Here is a 17522-nt window from a genome sequence, read left to right as displayed (position 1 = left end):
TAGATGAAGATTTATAAAGTTCAATCATTTAATTGCATATGGTGTATTGTCTGATATTTTGCATTGCGGATTTGCAACCGGGCAACACATCACGCAGCATCCATGCAAATGAGATTTCTCAGTTTGGCAGAGCCAGGAGTTGTTTTCCCTTAGATGAACGTGTGCTGGCTGAGCCCAAGGGTTGCAATTGTGGGGGCTCATCCGGGATTGATTCCATGGGATGCTGCGCAATTGCCCTGAGCATTGAACCAGTCGGTTGTGTGTTTAAATTTGTGCTGGTATGGATGCTGCTGGTGTGGAGCAGTGGTGCACCTCCATGGGTTTACTGGTATCTAATACGTGTGTGTTGAGTGGGGTGGATATTCATACCCCGGATGAATTGTTAATTTGATTTTTGAGTACAGTTAAAGCTATTGGAAATTTGGGGGTCTCCATCACTCTTGCTACTTCCCCAGGCCATACCACCATTGGCTTTGAATGGGTGAACCACATAGTCCCTCGTTTAAATTCAGCATTGGACCCAATGCACCGATCATTGGGCTCTCTTCCAGGGAAGCTGGGGCCTGTAGAGGTAGAATGGTTTGCACCTGAACTACAGGGGTACTAATATCCTTGTATATTAAGCTGGGGGGGATTAAGCTGGAGTTGCAGAGAGATGGGAATCAGTGCACCCAGACAAGTAGTGGAGTGGTTGTGGGGAAAGGTTTTGTTAAGCCTACATACAAAGTCAATAATCGAAAGGTTGAGTATGATGGAGCTAATGTTCTGAGTTGTGTACATTCCAAGGCAAGGAACACTGTAGGAAAGACGGATGAGCTTAGGGTGCATAGATTAGCATGTGGAACCACGATATTACAGCCATTAGTGAGACTTGGTTGAAGAAGGACTTGGACTTGCAGCTCACTGTTCCAGGGTTCCTTTGTTTCAGATGTGATAGAGCAGGAACACGTTGATAGGGTGGTTAAGAAGGCCTATGGGATGCTAGGCTTCATTAACAGGGGGATTGAATTCAAGAGTAGAGAGGTCATGTTGCAACTCTACAAATCTCTGGTGAGACCGCACTTAAGAGTATTGTGTTCAATTCTGGTCACCTCATTATAGGAAGGATGTGGAAGCTATGGAGAGGGTGTAAAGGAGATTTACCAGGATGTTGCCTGGTTTGGAGAACAAGTCATATGAAGCAAGGTTAGCAGAGCTGGGACTTTTCTCTTTGGAGTGTAGAAGAATGAGAGGGGACTTGATAGAGGTCTACAAGATTATGAGAGGCATAGATAGGGTGGATAGTCTGTACCTGTTTCCCAGGGCACCAATAGCAAACACCAGAGGGCATATGTACAAAATTAAGGGAGAGAAGTTTAGGGGAGACTTCAGGGGTAAGTTTTTTACACAGAGGGTTGTGAGTGCCTGGAATGACTTGCCAGTAATGGTGGTGGAGGCTAAAACATTAGGGGTATTTAAGAGCCTCTTGGACAGGCACATGGATGAAAGAAAACTGGAGGGTTATGGGGTAGTGTGGGTTTAGCACTTTTTTTAAAGGATTACATGGGTCGGCACAACATGGAGGGCTGAAGGGCCTGTACTGTGCTGTAGTGTTCTATGGCTCTAGGAGGGATTAAAAGGGGAGGGGTGGCATACTAGTATGGGAAAATGTCAAGGCAATGCTCAGCCAGGACAGACTAGAGAGCTCTTCTACTGAGGCTTAATGGGTGTAACCGGGGAATAAGAAAGGGCTGACTATGGATCATCCAGTAGTCAGCAGTATCTAGAGGAGCAACGTTGTAGACATTGCACATTGTTGTAAGAAACATAAAGTTGTGATTTTAATTTTCAATAGCAGAAAAGTCAATATTGATGGCATCAGAAAGGATCGGACAAGTATGGATTAGGACAGGTTGTTTTCAGGCAAAGGCGTGCTTGGGAAGTGGGAAACCTTTAGAAGTGAACTTTTGAGAGTACAGAGTTTTTAAAGTTCCTGTCAGTTATAAGGAAAGATTAAATAGGTTAGGACAGTATTCCTTAGAATGTCGGTTGAAAGGAAATTGATAGAGGTATACAAAATTCTGAGGGGTATAGATAGGGTAAATGCCTGCAGGCTTTTTCCATGGCTTAAGGGTGAAAGGTGAGGTTTAAGGGGAGCATGAGGCAAAACTTCTTCACTCAGAGGGTTGTGAGAGTGTAGAATGAGCTGTCAGCACAAGTGGTCCTTACGAGCTTGATTTCAAAGTTTAAGAGAAGTTTGGATAGGTACATGGGTAGTAGAGATATGGAGGGCTATAGTCCCAGGGCAGGTCAATGGGAGTAGGCAGTTTAAATGGTTTCAGCATGGACTAGGTGGGCTAAAGAGCCGGTTTCTGTGCTGTACTTATCTATGACTCTTTCCAAAGGTGGTCAATAAAGACAGAACTCAGTAATTCCTTTGATGCCCTTGGATCCATAACAGTAATATACCTCATGTGCTACGTAATCTGGAGGCAGTTTTTTCAGCATACTCTCAGCAAGTTTAAAGACTATGGCCTCTCGAGTCTCTCCTCCTCCACCACCACCTTCCTTTGGCTGAATATTGGTGATGGTGTTGAGAATTTCAGCTGCACTGTTACTCTGATACCTGAACAAATGGAGAAGATCATTTTAGGCTCAAGAACCCAAATTTGTAGTAGTCATTAACAGGTCAGTGCTTAGTAGCTGGCTCAAGGGGACATCAGAATAAAATAAGAAATAAGGACATAAGAAATGGAAGCAGGAGTAGGCCATCTGACCCTTGAGTCTGTTATGCCTTTCAATAGGATCATGCTGTGGACTCATCTCCACCGACCTTTCTTTTCCTCATAACCCTCAATTTACCTGCTATGCAAAAATCTACTGAACTGTATCTTAAATATATTTAATGAAGGAACCTTTATTGCTTCCCTGGGCAGAGGAATCCACAGGTTTACTGTTCTCTGGCAAAATCAGTTTCTTCTCATCTCCATCCTAAATCTATTCCCCCAAATCTTGAGGCTATTTCCCTTAGTTCTAGCCTTACCAGTGGAAACAACTGCCTCTATCTTATGTCCTTTTTATAATTGTATATGTTTCTATAAGATCTTCAGAATTTTGTCTGAATTCCAGCAAGTATAGTTTTTCATTCACCTTCGGAATCAGCCTGGTAAGTATCTTCTGCAACACCTCCAAACCTTTTCTGCAAGTAAAGAGATCAGAACTGCATACAGTATTCTAGGTGTGGCCTCATTAGTACCTTGTCCAGTTTCAGCATATCCTTCCTGCTCTTAAATTCAATCCCTCTAGCAATGAAAGCCAACATTCCATTTGCCTTTTTGATAACCTGTGCACCTTTTGGGTTTCATGCACAAGCAATCCCAAGTCCTTCTACAGAGCAGCATGTTGCAATTTTTCACAAATCAAATAATAACAGAATAAGGAATAGGTCATTTGGTCCTTTACATCTACTCCATAATTCAAGAGGGCACAGGAGCCTGAAGACCCACACCACCAGGTTCAGGAACAGTTGTTATCCCTAAACCATCAGGCTCTTGAACCAGTGGGAATAATTTCGCTCACCCCATCACTGAATTGTTCCCAAACCTTATACACTTACTTTCAAGGACTCTTCATCTCATTTTCTTGACTCACTCCTTCCTTTCTTCCCTCCCTCCCTCCCTATCTATCTTTTGTATCAGCACAATTTATTGTCTTTTGCACATTGGCTGTTTGTCCATCCTGTTCAGTGTGGTCTTTCATTGATTCTATTACAGTATGTTTCTTGGATTTACTGTGTATGGCTACAAGAAAATTAGTCTCAGAGTTGTATACGATGACATCTATGTACTTCGATAATAAATTTACTTTGATCTTTGAACTATCACACTATGACACAATTTATACCACTGCGTTTCCTCCTCATTTATTAAATCTGCTATCCTTGGAGCTTTCCACTCTCCTGATTAGTTTTTAAGTCCTACCTTAACCCTTGTTACGTGATTTATAAGGACACTAGTTCCTGCAAATTCAGGGAGATCCTGTTGTAACCTTAGGCAACCTTCCTCACTGTCCATTATATCACCAATTTTGGTGTTTTCTGCAAACTTACTACTTATACATTCTTATCCAAATCATTCACAAATATAACAAGAGGATCTAGCATTGATCTCTGTGGCACACCACTGGTCACAGGTCTCCAATCTGAAAAACAACACTCTACTACCACTCTTTCACTCCTTCCACCAAGCAAATTTGTACCCAGTTGGCTAGCTCACCCTGGATCTCATCTTTTGTACTAGCCTATCATGTGGGACCTTGTGAAAATCCTTGCTGAAGTTTACATAGATGTTTACCACCCTAACTTCATTAATCTGCTTGGTCATCTCTTCAAAAATCTAAATTAAATTTGTGAGACATGATTTCCCATGCACATTTCTGATTCAGAGTCCATTCTTTGAAACAGGATGAGACACTTCTTCCTAAAGCTCTATGATGAGCAGTCTTAGACTTCAGTTCAGCAGCATCCTCAAAGCTAGACATATTAAGGATCTGCAAACCATTTTCTGCCAGTATGTGTGACAAGAAGGGCAGAGAGAGCACAGCCTTATGGAACTACCTGTCCTTTATCTGAAACATTTCAGACAACAGAAAATGAGAAGGTCTAAAACAGCCATTCCCCTTGCCAAGAAGTGACAAGATCTGGCTATTCCTTTGAGGGTAATAAACCTCTCAGAAGCAACAACTCAGGAGACAAATTGTAGTTCGCTCTGTAGGACTGGATAGGCTCAGACCTTCAGGCTAATATCAGGTAGTATGTCACCTACAAGCAGAAGGGAGAGGGAGAGAGGAGATCAGCCTCACCTCATTGTTAAATGTGGATTACAAGTTTAGTATTTAAGGCAATCTATTCTCTTGTGATGGTTATAGGCACCAATAAGTATATGGAACATAATAACAACTAAACTTTCCTATATTTAAAATAATAGATAAGCATTAACAAGTACTCTACTCACGTGATATCAGCATTTGGGTGAAGGCCAAACACCTGAGGAGTGTCAGTAACAGGCAGAGTTTGAATGTACTCTTGATAACTCTCAATGTTTGGACATATTGGAATAATATAACCAGTATAAAAACAGAATTTGGAGTCAAACATCTTCTCATTGAACCACACCTGCAGATGGAGTAAACAAAGCAGCTACCTCAAATGTATTTTGCCACAAAATATAACTTATTGTTCCAAATAAAGTTTCTTCTTCATCATTTTAGGCCCCCACAACCAAATCTTTTATCAACTGCCCTTAGAATTCCATAATATATTTTCTCCCCTATCATTCTTAACCACTCTGTGTCCAGCAATTAGGTTTCACCTAAATCTTAAAGCTAATGAGATCTGCCCTTCCTTCTCCTTCCTTCCCTGCACCAGTCTGGGCTGTAGCCTTCAAGAGCAGACATTCCTGTCTAGATAAGGTCACAGACAGCACAGAAAAGAGCTTTTTGACCCAAATCATCCATGCTGACTGCCCTATATACACTACTCTCATTTGCCTACATTACTTGTTACGTATCCTCATCCAAATGCTTTTTAAGCATTATAATTTATTGGCCTTTACCACCAGCTTGTACTGTAAAACCACCATAGTGTAAAATTAAGACTTCTTAATGTCTCCCGTCCCATGTTAAACTTACGAGGGGTGATTGATAAGTTTGTGGCCTAAAGTAGAAGGAGTCAATTTTAGAAAACCTAGCACATTTATTTTTCAACATAGTCTCCTCCTACATTTACACACTTAGTCCAGCGGTCATGGAGCATACGGATCTTGGACCTCCAGAAAGTGTCCACAGCAGGGGTGAGTGATAAGTTCGTGGCCTGAGGTAGGAGATGAGTTATACAGCTCTCGTTACATGAACGTACAGGTCAACTCTTTGGGTGATTATGCAGAAAGTTTGAAGTTAATAATTCATCTCCTTCTACCTTAGGCCACAAACTTATCAATCACCCCGATGAGTTATTAACTTCAAACTTACTGCACAATCACTCGAAGAGTTGAAATGCATGTGCATTTAACAAGAGTTGTTTAACTCATCTCCTTCTACTTCAGGCCACAAACTTATCAATCACCCCTGCTGTGGACCACTTCTACAAAGAAGGGATCTGTATTTTTCACGACCACTGGACTAATTGTGTAAATGTAGGAGGGGACTATGTTGAAAAATAAACGTGCTAGGTTTTCTAAAATTCACTCCTTCTACCTTAGGCCAAGAACTTATCAATCACCCCTCGTATGCATTCTAATTTTAGGCTACTTATTCTGGTTACATAACTGATTATCAACTCTTTCTATGGACCTCATCATCTTATAATCCTCTATCAAGTCACCCTGCAGTCTTCTATGATGGGAAAATAACCCCAAGTCAGCCGATTTCTTCCTGTAACTAAAGCTAACCACTCCAAGCAATGATATGGTGAATCTCTTGTATACTCCCTCTATTGCTACCATATCATTCCTAGACTGTGACTATCAGAGCTGTGCACAATACTACAAATGCAGCCTAATGAATGTTTTCTAAGAATCAGAATCAGGTTTATTATCACCGGCACGTGATGTGAAGTTTGTTAATTTAGGAGCAGCAGTTCAACGCAATACATAATACAGAAGAGAAAAAAGAAAAATAATAATAATAGTAAATAAGTAAATCAATTACACTATACATACATTGAATAAATTAAAAATGTGCAAAAAATAGAAATACTGTATATTAAAAAAACTGAGGTAGTGTCCAAGGGTTCAATGCCCATTTAGGAATCGGATGGCAGGGGGAAGAAGCTGTTTCTGAGTGTGTGCCTTCAGGCTTCTGTACCTCCTACCTGATGTTATCAGTGAGAAAAGGGCATGCCCTGGGTGTTGGAGGTCCTTAATAATGGACGCTGCCTTTCTAAGACAGTGCTCCCAGAAGATGTCCTGGGTACTTTGTAAGCTAGTACCCAAGTTGAAGCTGACTAGATTTACAATCCTCTGCAGTTTCTTTCGGTCCTGTGCAGTAGCCCCTCCATACCAGACAATGATGCAACCTGTCAGAATGCTCTCCATGGTGCATCTATAGAAGTTTTTGAGTGTATTTGTTGACATGCCAAATCTCTTCAAACTCCAAATGAAATATAGCCGCTGTCTTGCCTTCTTTATAACTACATCAATATGTTCAGACCAGGTTGGATCCTCAGAGATCTTGACACCCAGGAACTTGAAGCTGCTCACTCTCTCTACTTCTGATTCCTCTGTGAGGATTGGTATGTGTTCCTTTGTCTAACCCTTCCTGAAGTCCACAACCAGCTCTTTCATCATTGAGTGCCAGATTGTTGTTGTGCAACCATTCCGCTAGTTGGCATATCTCACTCCTGTACACCCTCTCATACCCATCTGAGATTCTACCAACAATGGTTGTATTGTCAGCAAATTTATAGATGGTATTTGAGCCATGCCCAGCCACACAGTCATGTGTATATAGAGAGTAGAACAGTGAGCTAAGCACACCCCTCCCGTGTTGATCGCCAGCGAAGAGGATATGTTACCACCAATCCGCACAGATTGTGGTCTTCCAATTGCAGAGGGAGGTACAGAGACCCTCTTTCTGCAACTTCTCAATCAAGATTGTGGGAATGATAGTATTAAATGCTGAGTTACAGTTGATGAACAGCATCCTGACATAGGTGTTTGTGTTGTCCAGGTGGTCTAAAGCCATGTAGGGAGCCATTGAGATTGTGCCTGAAGTTAACCTATTGTGGCTATAGGCAAATTGCAATGGATCCAGGTCCTTGCTGAGGCAGGAGTTCAGTCTAGTCATGACCAACCTCTCAAAACATTTCATCACTGTCAATGTGAGTGCTACCGGCTGATAGTCATTAAGGCAGCTCTGATATAATTGTTGCCTTTTTGAAGCAAGTGGGAACTTCTGCCCGTCACAGTAAGAAGTTGTAAATGTCCTTGAATACTCCCACTAGTTGGTTGGCACAGGTCTTCAGAACCTTCCAAGGAACTGCATTGGGACCTTCTGCCTTGCACGGGTTCACTCTCTTTAAAGACAGTCTAACATCAGCCTCTGAGACAAAGATCACAGGGTCATCAGGTGCAGCAGGGATCGTCACAGCTGTAGTTGTGTTCTCCCTTTCAAAGCAGGCATAGAAGGCGTTGAGTTCATCTGGTAGTGAAACATTGCTGCCATTCATACTATTGGGTTTTGCTTTGTAGGAAGTAATGGCTTGCAAAGCCTGCCAGAGTTGCCGTGTATCTGATGTCGCCTCCAACCTCATTCGAAATTGTCTCTTCACCATTGAAATAGCCCTCTACAAATCATACCTGGTTTTCTGGTACAGGCCTGGGACACCAGATTTGAATGCCGTAGATTTAGCCTTCAGCAGACGACGTACCCCCTGGTTCATCCATGGTTTTTGGTTTGGGAATGTACAGTAATTCTTTGTAGGCACACACTCATCCACACAGGTTTTAATGAAGTCAGTAACGGCTGCAGCATACTCATTCAGGTTCGAAGATGAATACCTGAAATCAGTCCAGTCTACCAATTCAAAGCAGTCCTGTAGGTGCTCCTGTGCTTTCCTTGTCCATACCTTCTTGTTCCTCACTACTGGTGCTGCAAGTCTCCAGTCTCTGCCCATACTCAGGGTGAAGTACAGCCAGGTGATCAACTGCATTATCACATTGCAACTCTAATAATTGATGCCTTGGCCTATGAAGGTAAGCATCCAAAATGCTTTTTTTAGTACTCTATTGATATATATCTATTTATCTATCTATCTATCTATCTATATATATATATATATATATATATACACACACACACACACACACACACACACGTTTTCAATCTGAACTGGAAGCTTGAGGGTTGAGGATAGTGCACTCTTCTGGACTAAGATCTCAGATGTCATTCCCAGGTTTGTTGGAGCCACTCTCTCAGTCCAGGTGTCACAGCCACAAGTGCTCCTATCACCACTGGGATTACTCTGGCTTTATCCTTCCACATCCTTTCTATCTGCTCTTTCAAGCCTTGGCATTTCTCTAGTTTCTCATTCTTCCTTCCTGATGTTACTGTCATCCATGATTGCCTCATCTATTACTATTGCTTTCTTCTGTTCCTTGTCCAGCCAGTATTACCAGTACCTGCATATCAGTCTATATTTGGAAGTCCCAGAGGATCCTAGCTCTGTTATTCTCCACTGTCTTCTCAGGTGTTTCCCATTTGGAAGTGTCCAATCCATACTCAATGCAGATGTTCCTGTACACAATTCCTGCAACTTGGTTGTGTCATTCAGTGTGTGCTGTCCCTGCCTACATCCTGCACCCTGCTATTATGGCTGGATGCTTTTAGTGGATTGCTTGCACAGTCTGCATCTTGGGTATTGTCTGGTGTGATAAACACCTACTTCTATTGTTCTTGTACTCAGAGCTGTTCTTGTGCAGATATGAGCAGCGCTTCTGTGCCGTCCCTCAGCCCTGTTATTTCCAGCCACCTCTGATATCCAGCAATGGTACATCCTGTGCAGTGGCTTGTCCTACCATGGCCTTTGGTCCTTTGGCTCTGCTTCACCCACTTCCATTTCCATATCCCCTGCCTGCTGTCTGAGGTATTCTCCTAGCAGGGCATACTTAGGGAACATCTTTCTGATAAACTTATGGCTGTTTTGTATTTCTTCCAGGACTGTGGCCTTGACAATTCCAAGTCCCCGTCCTCCTTTATTCTGGCAGATGCACAGTCACTCGATGTTAGACTTTGGGTGGAATCCTCCATGTATTATTAGTAGTTTCTGTGTTTTGATATCAGCAGCTTCCAGTTCATTCCTTGTGGCTGGGTATCTGATGACGGATAGGGTGAGTGTATTGATGGCTTCCAGTTCAGCTGGCTCTTTAGGACCTGAATCACTGTTTGGATGTACTTGGGTATTGCAGCCTACCTCGTGTCCTCATTGTGGTTTCCATGCGCCTGCAGGATCCCCAGGTGTTTGTAGCTGTCCTGTACATCTGATATGTGGCTTTCAGGTAACTTGACTCCTTCAATCTTGATGAGTTTGCCTCTTTTCACTATCATCTGGCTACACTTTTCCAGTCTGGATGACATCCCAATGTATACCCTTGTCAGGTGGATGAGTGAGTCAATGTCCCTTTCACTTTGACCATACAGCTTGTTATCATCCATGTACAGGAAGTGACTAATGGTCACTCCACTCCGAACCTGTATCCATATCCATTCTTTGAGATGATCTGGTTGAGGGGGTTCATCAAGCCTCTGCAGAACAGCAGTGGGGATGGTGCATCACCTTGGTATATTCCACATCTGATGGGCACTTGTGCCTTTGGCTTGAGTTAACTTCTAGCATTGTCTTCCTACACTATTTAAGTTCTTGATGAAGGTCTTTAATGTCTTGTTGACCTTGTACAAAGAGGGGCATTCCAGGATCCATGTGTAGAGCATTGAGTAGTATGCTTTCTGGTAGTCAAGCCAGGCTGTGGTTAGGTTGGCTTGCCTGGTCTTGGAGTCTTGCATGACTGCTTTGTCTATCAGTGTTTGGTGCTTGGAGTCTATGGTTCCATTACCAATTTCCCTCTGACCAGGGGTCAAGACCATATTCCATCAGCTTTGAGGCTATGATGTCTGATAAGAGCTTCCATGTTGTTGACACTATGCTGCTTAATTGGAACAGGAAACTGTTGCCAAACAGTTTCTAACTAGTGTCACTTGTGTATACTTGTGTGGCTGTTAGACACAACATCGTGCTTAGACCAAACAGTTTTTAAGTAACTGTGTAACTTCGCACGTGTATGTGTTCAAAAAGCAGTGATTTCTGTCCCTGATAGTTGTCTAGAAGTAAGTAGAAGACAAATTAGAATTGTTTTGCTCATTGCATTTTCAAGCATTCAGGCTTGGAGATGCACTGGGAGTGAAAACGAAACAATTTCAATGAAATTTCTTCAACAAGTTAAGAACTATGAATAATTTGAAGGTATTGACAATAATCTTGAATTTTACAAAGAAACTGAAGATTTAGCAAATGCAGTTGTTGAAAACATTGTCTGCAGGCAGTCCATTATCTGCATTAGGTGTCTAGGCTAATTCCGTTCATTTACAGTCAATCCAAAGAGCACAGTTGCACATTGGTTGTCCATCGTATCCGACGGTGACAGTTAAACCTGTCTGGGAGAATTTTTAAAGTAGAGATGCCATGGCACAGTTCCAATCTCTCAACCTCAGAAGTCTGGGTCCAGTGGTATGTGTAGTCATCATAAACTGGAGTCTTTCTTGGTTGCAATGGATAACCATGATATCTTCTGTGCTTTATCATGCCTTGCACTGTCCATGAAGCATTGCAGAACTGCCTTCTTGGCCATTGGAGCTCACTGTTGATTCCAGTAGCTAACTTCACATGCTAGGACAGGCATATCCCTATTTCACTGGGGTATGAGGCCCATCAGCTACACTCACCTGGTTTAGTTTGCCTGTCGAAGTTGTGGAATGGAGCGTGACAACTGTGGCAAACAGTTACTTGGAGCCACAGATGAGAGCTGAGTGTCCTGTGGGGACCTAAGCGGGAGTGAGCTGCTCCAGAATGGACACAATGAGCCCCTACACCAGAGGTGCTGCATCTCTCTGTATACCCTATACACAGCAACATACACTGCAAGAATTCTTCCATTGATAACTATTAGGAACTAATACACAATTTTATAATACTGCAGTAGCACTGCTGGTGTTGTAATTTGTTTTGTATTACATTTAAATGCCCAATTTGTTACTCAGTTAAATGGCAGTTTGCTTTTTTTAAAATACCTGTTTAACTATTTAATGAAATTTTGGCTAATTGGGGAAGCCACTTAAATGAGCCAAAACATAGTGCCCCGATGTGTCCCAATTAACTGCAATCCATGGTATATACACCCTCAGTGGCAACTTTATTAGATTGTACACCTGCTTGTTAATGGTCAGACTAGTTCAAGCTGACAGGAGGCGACAGTAACTCAAATAACCATGTTACAAAGTGGTGTGCAAAAGAGCAGCTCTGAATGCACTTGTTGAACCTTGAAATGGATAGACTACTGCATTAGAAGACCACAAACATACACTCAGCTACAGGAGGCACCTAATAAAGTGGCCACTGAGTGTATATCCTGCCAGTATAAGATGCCCCTAAACACATTATCTCACATTTGTCTGGATTAAATTCCATCTGCTACCACTCTACTCAACTTTCCAACTAATCCGTGCCCCCTGTGCAACTCTACTAGTACTCAGCAAACTTACTAATCAGATCACCTATGTTCTCATCCAAGTTGTTTATATATATTATAAACAACACAGGGCTGAGTACCAATCCTTGTGGTATAGCTACAGACTCCACCACTATCCTTTACCAATGTCTTTCTCAATGTGCTTGGTTGTCCCCTAGGTAGTATATACAAATGATGTCCTCTTTTTCTGTATTTTATGTTTTCTGGTTATCAACATGTTATGGCAACTTCTACCCCCTTACTTTCCTCATTATACACTTTGCTTCTTATATTACTGTGCAGAATGTTTAGCAGAATGGTACCTTGGCAAAGCAATTGAGGAGGCGCTTGTCATAGTCATCAGTAACACGTCCTCCATACTGAACTTCTCCAAGCATGTATCTTATGGTATTCCATGACACACCCTGAAGGAAAGCAAATATACAGTTAAAGTACACTCTTATTCAAGTGTATAAAGTTTCACCAAAATATAAGGATGCTAGTTTTCACAGGGGCATGGATTCTCTTCATTAGCCATACTCCTTGTGTTTGGGATAATTTCACTATTAAGTTCTATGATATAACTATTTAAAACTAAGGTTCTGTGGCAGAATGCACAAATTTGAAATAAAACAGATGAACTGAGAGGACAAATCATGATAGTGGAGGATGACGTAGATTCAGAAAGCTAATGTATATGTGTTTTGGGATGATGATAAATAAAAAATGCAAGAAATCACTAGTGGGAGGAGTGAACAAGCTCAACTCCTCAGTGAACAACTCCAGAGTTGTGAACTCTGACCAAAACTGGATTTTAACTATTTCTGGTATATTAACTGGGTGTTGCATTTAGTCTTAATGTGTATTTGGGCGAAATCCTAAAAAAACACTAAATTGATTAAATTTCCCTTTATCAGAATCAAGAATCAGGTCCATTATCACACTAACTTATATAATGTAAAACTTATTGTTTTGTGCCAGCAAGATGCAATTGGGTTTTCTCCAGTTGTACTGTTTGAGAATTCCTTGTGCATGGTTTCAAAATCAGGTGTATGAACTCTGATTTAAAGCAATTGCTGTCAATCAAATAGAACTGGTCTGCTGCATAAGCGGATTAGTAATTCAAGTTTATTGTTATTGTTATTACAGTAATATTTACCACTAAATGAAATTATGTTCCTCCATACCAAGGTGAACAACAAAGTACATATAACTCTCACACAACACATAAAGTAATAATTGGTTGAATTTATGTCACAAGTTAAAAAGTAATTAGTATAATGCTACTGGTGCTTTATAAAATAATGAGTCCTCAGTGGTAGCATGGAATTCAGTAGTCCTATGGCCTGGGGGAAGAAGATTTTCCTAATGCTACAGTACCTCCTGCCTGATGGTAGGGATTCAAAGAGATTTGGAATGCATAGGACGGATCATTGACAATGTTAAGGACCCTGCAAATGTAGTGCTCCTGATAAATATCTCGGATGGGTGGAATAGAGACCCTGATGATCCTCTCAACAGTACTCACAAACCTTTGGAGGATCTTGCGGTCAGATGCCTTGCAATTCCCATACCAGACGATGATGGAGCTGGTTAGTACACTCTCAGTGGTGCTCCTGTAAAAAATGATTAGAGTGGGGGGAAGGTGCGGGAAGGGAGACTTGCTTATCTCAATCTTCTCAGGAAGTGGAGACGCTGCTATGCATTCTTGACTAAAGATGTGGCTCTGAGGGACCAGGTGAATCATCTGTTATGTGCACACCAGGAACTTGGTGCTCCTAACTCTGTCCGTGGAGGAACTGTTTATAGTACGTGCAGTGAGGAGTGGTCAGCCTGCACCTTCCTAAAGTCCACAATTATCTTTTTAGTCTTGTCTACATTGAGCCTCAAGTTGTTGTGTTCACACCATTCTATCAGCTATTCTACCTCTTCTCTGTACGCTGTCTCACCATCATTGTTGATGTAGCCAACCATTGTTGCGTCATCAGCGAACTTGATGATTCACTCTGAACTGGATCTGTCTTTGCAGTCTGTGTCAGCAGCATTTTAAATGGGGAGGGTGAGCAACAAGAAGTCTTGAGACATATTGGAACCAATGATGTGGGTAGGAAAATGTAGGAAAAAGAGAGAATTTAGGGAGCTAGGTGGGAAGCTGAAAAGCAGGACCTCCAGGGTAGTAATCTCTGGTTTGCTGCCTATGTAATTCTCTAGTCATGCTCAGAATAGGATAACTTGGCAGATGAATGTGTGGCTGAGGAACTGCTACAGGGGAAAGGGTTTCATATTTCTGGATCATTGGAATCCCTTCTGCTGAAGGAATGATTAAAACAAAAGGAACAGTTTACACCTGAACCCGAGGGAGACCAATATCCTTGCAGATAATTTTGCTAGAACTGGTGGGGAGGATTTAAACTAACTTGGTAGGGGGATGGGAACCACAGTGATAGGGGTGAGGATGAGGCAGTTAACATGCAAGGAGATCTAGCATGTAGTGAGACTGTGAGGGAGGACAGGCAGATGATCGGGCAAAATTGTAGTCAGTGGATTGAGTTGCAGTATAACGGGGACAAAATCGAAAAGGGTGATGAATACAACTCACTGCCTGCAATCATAGATGAAAGAAGATCATAGTTAGGATCTTAACATCCAAGGACACACAATGAATAAGAAATAGCAGATATGTAGTCAGAGGGGGGACATGTTTCTGTTAGTAAAAAATTAAATCAAATCCTTAGAAATAGGCGACAGAGGATTGGAAGATGCAGAATCCTTGTGGGTGGAGTTAAGGAACTGCAAGGAATTGATGGGAGTTATATACAGGCCTCTAAATGGTAGCTAGGATTTGGGCTACAAATTACAGCAGGAGATAGTAAATGCATGTCAAAAGGGCCATGGGGATAGTCACAGGGGATTTGAATATGCAGGTAGATTGGGAAAATCAGGTTGGTGCTTACATTGAATCCCAAGAGATGGAATTTGTAGAATGCCTATGAGATGGTGTTTTAGGGCAGCTTGTGGTTGAGCCCATTAGGGGATCAGCTATTCTAGATTAAGTTTTGTGCAATGAACCAGATTTGATTAGGGAGAGTGAGGTAAAGAACCCTGAGGAGACTGATTATAATATGACAGAATTCACCCTGCAATTTCAGAGAGAGAAGCTAAAGTCAAATGTATCAGTATTACTTAGGGGTAGAGTGAATTACAGAGGAGCTAGCCAAAGCTGATTGGAAGAGGACACTCGCATTGATGACAGCAGAGCAGCAGTGGCTGGAGTTTCTGGGAGCAGTTTAGAAGGTGCAGGATAAGTACATCCCAAAGAAGACACAGTATTCTAAAGACAGGATGGCACAACCATGGCTGACAAGGGAAGTAAAAGCCAACATAAAAGCAAAAGGGAGGGCATAAAAATTAGTAGGAAGTTAGAGGATTGAGAAGCTTATAAAACCCAACAGCAGGCAACTTACAAAATCATAATGAGGATAAAGGTGAAATATGAAGGTAAGCTAGCCAGTAATATCAAAGAGGACACCAAAAGATTTTTTTTAGATATATAAAGAGTCAAAGAGAGGTGAGAGTGGATATCGTACTGCTGGAAAACGGCACTGGAGAGGTCGCAATGGGAAACAAGGAAATAGCAGAGGAACTGAATAAGTATTTTGCATCAATCTTTACTGTGGAAGACACTAGCAGTATGCTGGAAGTTTGAGAGCGTCAGGGGCAGAAGTGAGCGCAGCTGCTATTACTTGGGAGAAGGTGCTTGGGAAGCTGAAAGGCCTGAAGATAGGTATTCCACCTGGACCAGATGGATTAAGGTGACAAGGTGAAAGAGAATGCTAAGGGATTCTGCAGATAAGTTAAGAGGAAAAGGATCATAAAGGACAAAATTGATCCTATAGAAGATCTGAATGGTAATCCATGTGTGGAGTCAAAAGAAATGGGGGAAGATCTTAAATGGATTTTGGATAGGTGCATGGATGGTAGGGGTATGGAGGGCTATGGTCTTGGTGCAGTTCAATGGGAATAGGCAGTTTAAGTGGTTTGGCACACACTAGATGGGCCAAAAGGCCTGTTCCTGTGCTGTACTTTTCTGTGACTCAATGACTATACCCCAGGGTTCTGAAAGAGATGGCTGAGAGCTTATGAAGGCAATCGTAATGATCTTTCAAGCATCACTAGATTCCAGCATGGTTTAGGAGGACTACGATATTGAAAACGTCACTCCACTCTTCAAGAAGGGAGGGAGGCAGAAGAAAGGAAATTATAGGCCAGTTAGCCTGACTTCAGTGGCTGGGAAAAAGTTGGAGTTAATTATTAAGGATTATTTTTGGGTGCTTGGAGGCACGTGGTAAAATAGGCCAAAGTCAGCAAGGATTCCTTAAGGGAAAATCTTGCCTGATATATCTGTTGGAATTCTTTGAGGAAATAACAAGCAGGGTAGATAAAGTAAAATCAGTGGATGTTATGTACTTGGATTTTCAGAAGACCTTTGACAATGTGTTGCACATGAGGCTACTTAACAAGAGCCCATGGTATTACAGGAAAGATACTAGCACAGATAGATCATTGATTAATTGGTGGGAAGCAAAGAGTGGGAATAAGAGGAGCTTTTCAGATTAGCTTCTGATGACTAGTGTTGTTCTGTAGGGGTCATTGTTAGAACCGTTTGTATGTTGTATGTCAATGAATTTGATACTGAAATTTATGGCTTTGTAGGCAAGTTTGCAGATGATATGAAGATACGTGAAGAGGAAGGTAGTGTTGGTGAAGTAGGGAGGCTACAAACTGACCTAGATTTGGAAAATGGGCAAAGAAGAGGCAGATGAAATACAGTGTCCAAAAGTGTATAGTTATGCACTTTATGTATGGTAGAAGGAATAAAAGTGTAGATGATTTTCTAAATGGGGAGAAAATCAAAAAATCTGAACTGCAAAGGGACTTGGGAGTCCCCATGCAGGATTCCCTAATTTGCAGGTTGAGTTGGTGTTGAGGACGGCAAATTCAATGTCTGCATTAATTTTGAGAGGACTAGGATTTAAAGGCAAGGATGTAATATTGAGGTTTTATAAGTCACTGGTGAGGCCTCACTTGCTATTGTGAGCAATTTTGGGCTCCTTACCTAAGAAAGAATGTGCTGACATTGGAGATTGTACAAAGGAGGTTCATGAAAATGATTCCAGGAATGAAAGACATGTCATATGAGGAGCATTTTATGGTTCTGGGCCTGTACTCATTGAAATTTAGAACAACGGGGGTGGGATCTAATTGAAA

General features: G+C 41.7%; 1 protein-coding gene across 1 annotated transcript in view; it reads right to left on the bottom strand.

Moving 5' to 3' along the window:
- Positions 1-17522, bottom strand: part of LOC132401348 (dynein axonemal heavy chain 8-like) — an 895336-nt gene that overhangs the window by 16002 nt on the left and 861812 nt on the right. The window contains exons 88-90 of the mRNA XM_059983478.1: positions 12578-12679; positions 4992-5152; positions 2449-2605 (exon numbers count right to left, since the gene is read on the bottom strand). Coding sequence (XP_059839461.1) covers positions 2449-2605; positions 4992-5152; positions 12578-12679 — 420 coding nt within the window. The remainder of the gene's footprint in view (positions 1-2448; positions 2606-4991; positions 5153-12577; positions 12680-17522) is intronic.

Source organism: Hypanus sabinus, chromosome 10 (genome assembly GCF_030144855.1).
Source record: "Hypanus sabinus isolate sHypSab1 chromosome 10, sHypSab1.hap1, whole genome shotgun sequence".
Classification (NCBI taxonomy): domain Eukaryota; kingdom Metazoa; phylum Chordata; class Chondrichthyes; order Myliobatiformes; family Dasyatidae; genus Hypanus; species Hypanus sabinus.
Note: the sequence above shows the minus strand (reverse complement) of the source record. Positions and strands in the feature narration are given on the sequence as shown.